General features: G+C 54.6%; 1 protein-coding gene across 1 annotated transcript; it reads right to left on the bottom strand.

Moving 5' to 3' along the window:
- Positions 1-327: 327 nt before the first annotated feature.
- LOC309450086 (ciliary microtubule associated protein 1A-like) lies at positions 328-2367 on the bottom strand (the record flags this gene model as incomplete). The annotated part of the gene is made up of 6 exons (XM_082072750.1): positions 328-414; positions 914-1051; positions 1250-1371; positions 1553-1642; positions 1975-2175; positions 2262-2367. The coding sequence occupies 6 exons, from the start codon at positions 2365-2367 to the stop codon at positions 328-330; spliced, it is 744 nt and encodes a 247-aa protein (XP_081928876.1).
- Positions 2368-2722: the final 355 nt, after the last annotated feature.

The following is a 2722-nucleotide window of genomic DNA, read 5'->3' as shown; positions in this document are numbered from 1 at the left end:
TCCAGTCGCACTGTGTGGATTGTATCTGTCCTCAGCCAGGTGTGCAGCAGGTTTCAGAGGAGGAACAAGACAAGTCCAGGGTGAAGTGAGCAATCGGGATCCTCATTTGGTTGTGTTTAGGGCAATCAGGAGAAAATGTGCAGTTAGACCTGTCTGTCACTTCCTCTTAGGATTTCAATGCTCTCCAGTCTGAATCTTGCAGGGTTTTTGCTGCTTGTAGGGTTGAACAGAGCAAGCAGCTCTTCCTCACCCACAGAAGACCCCTCCCCATGTCTCAAGGTGAAGAGAAAACCTCTCTGAGCAACACGTTGTTTTATTCAACACATCTCAAACGTGGAGGATCAGGGGAGTGGTGTACACGGAATGGCGCAGTCCAAACGTGGCTGCAGGCGCCTGGGGCTTGATCAGCTCCACCTGGAAGAGGTAAAGGAGGAAAAGGTGACCATGCATGGGCATATGTCATCACTTGTCTGGGTGCCTGTTGCCCTGCAGCAAACAGACTGAAAAGCTCATCACAGCTGGTGTGGAAAGCTGAGCTGAGCTGAGCTGAGCTGAGCTGGGGCTGAGTCCAGAGGATGTCGAGCTCCAGCCAGACTTTACTGGATTCCCCTCCCCTCCAAAATCATCTTCCCAGCATTAGGAAGGCGGGGACCTGTGTCTGCTTGTCCCTTCTGAGGAGTGGCCTCCTGAAGAGCTCGCAGTGTATGAGCCTGTAACATTTCCTGGCTGAGACAGCGTAAGGGGAAAGCAGTGTTCCTTGCCTTCCCTCTGCTGGGCTGGGGACAAGGGAAGGGACAGGAGGGCTGTCCTGCAGCTTGTCACTGCAGCAGGACACTGTGCAGCTCAAGGCAGCCCCAGCGGAAGGGGAGATGCTTTGGCAAAGCCGCGCAGGAGCAGAAGGCGGCTGCCTTACCCTTCCCGTGCCGTAGTCCGCTGGCCCCGGTTTGACCGTCTTGTCTCGGAGCTGGGAGCGGGTTCCCATGGTGTACCCGGGAGCTCTGGTTTTGAAAACGTCCAGCTCGATCTTCGGGAGCGCTGCAGGGCCTGGGGTCTGTAAGAGAGTCAGGGCAGCTGCTGGGTGAAAATGGCCGGTGTTTGTTCTTACCTGCGCCCGGCACAGGATGCACCAGTTCAGCGAGCTGGGCAAAGGATTTGGGAACCACACAGCCCTTCTAGTGCAACTTGGTGGAGGCGTGGGCAGTGATTTTTCTCTTTGTGTGTTTTTGCGGCCCCTGGATGTGACTCTCACCTTGGCCAGATCGGCATCGTAGCGATCCCGCTGGCTCCTGCTCGTCATGGAGTAGCACGGGCTGGCAGCCGTGTGCGCCGTGTTGGGGCCCAGCACCCTGGGCAAGGTGTAGGTGCCGGGACCTGCAAGAGCAACGGGAAGAGAAGAAACCTCTGGGCAGAGACAGGCGCCCTGCAGCCTGCTCAGGGCAGCAGGAGGGATGTCTGCCCCCTTTCCCAGCTGACTCTGGGTGAAAAGCTGAGCAGCACATTGTCATAGAGGCCTCCCCAGCTGCAGGGGTTTCCATCTCCTGTGCTCACGTACCTGGATTGACTCCCCGGTTCCGGAAGCCCATGGATGGCTCAGGTGTGCTCTTAAAGATGTGTCGGTTGGACTTCTCCGGGCTGTAATCGCCTGGGGCAGAGGACAACAGCACAAAAGTGGTGAAGTTCTGGTATTTTTCTCAGTCTAAGGAGGCAATTTCACCAAGAGCTGCTCTCCCTAACAGCTGCAGAAGAGCCAGCTGCTGGGAAACATCGACAGCTCATTGAAAGGGTGAGCTGAGCCTTCTGCACCCATCTATCTTTTGTATTCATCTATCTTTTGTGCCCATCTATCTTTTGTATTCATCTATCTTTTGTGCCCATCTCTCTTTTGTACCCATCTCTCTCGTGTGCCGCTATGGCAGGGAAATGTGAAAACATATTTGCCTTGTCTGAACAAACAGCTGGAGCAATGTTACTCACTGGGTCCAGGTGTGATCTCCGTCTTGATCCTGGGCAGTCCAGTGATGGCGTAGGCTGGAGCCACGTACTTCCCGGTCCTGGTCATGGAGGGCTCCACGTAATAGCGAGGGCCTGGGGAGCCGCCGCCTTCCGCAGGAGCTTTTGCCCCTCTGCAGGTGTACGCGGGGGCTCTGACTTTGGTGGGGTTGTGGTTGATGTACCCTAGGAAGAAAAGGGAAGCGGGTTTGTAGCTGGTTTTGTGCCGGGTGTGCTCACCGTGCCACACACCGCTCTGCTCCTTGTCTTACCCGTTGTCCCCTGGACTGAGTATTTGGGTCCAGGGGGGGTGAACTGGGCCGAGATGAGGCCCCGTGGGCGATGAGGTCTCCAAGTGCCCACGAAAACTCCGTCCATGCTGGGAGGTGCTTTGAAAGCCTGAGGAAAAAGCAGAATTGTGCCTTGGTACTTTGCTTTGTGCCTTAGTAGTTTTGAGTCACTGTTCAAATGACTGTGCTGTACGTTACTAGTGAACCTTGCCGTGGAACTTTGTTCAGTTGCATTTTTCCAACATCATATTAAAACCACTTTTGCTAATATCTTTGACAGTGGCTCTTTAAACGATCTCAGTCACCCATTGGTGACATCTTGGTCCTGTACTGTGCAAGTCCTGTCTCACCAGAGAACACCAGAACTCTTGATAACAGATTGTACGATGAGGGTGTCGAGACCCCTTGCCCAGAGCAGTTGTGGATTCCCCCCCACTGGATTT

This window comes from Streptopelia decaocto (assembly GCF_964273445.1).
Source record: "Streptopelia decaocto genome assembly, chromosome: 25".
In the NCBI taxonomy this organism is placed as follows: domain Eukaryota; kingdom Metazoa; phylum Chordata; class Aves; order Columbiformes; family Columbidae; genus Streptopelia; species Streptopelia decaocto.
The sequence above is the reverse complement of the archived record's forward strand: the minus strand, read 5'-3'. Positions and strand labels throughout refer to the sequence as shown.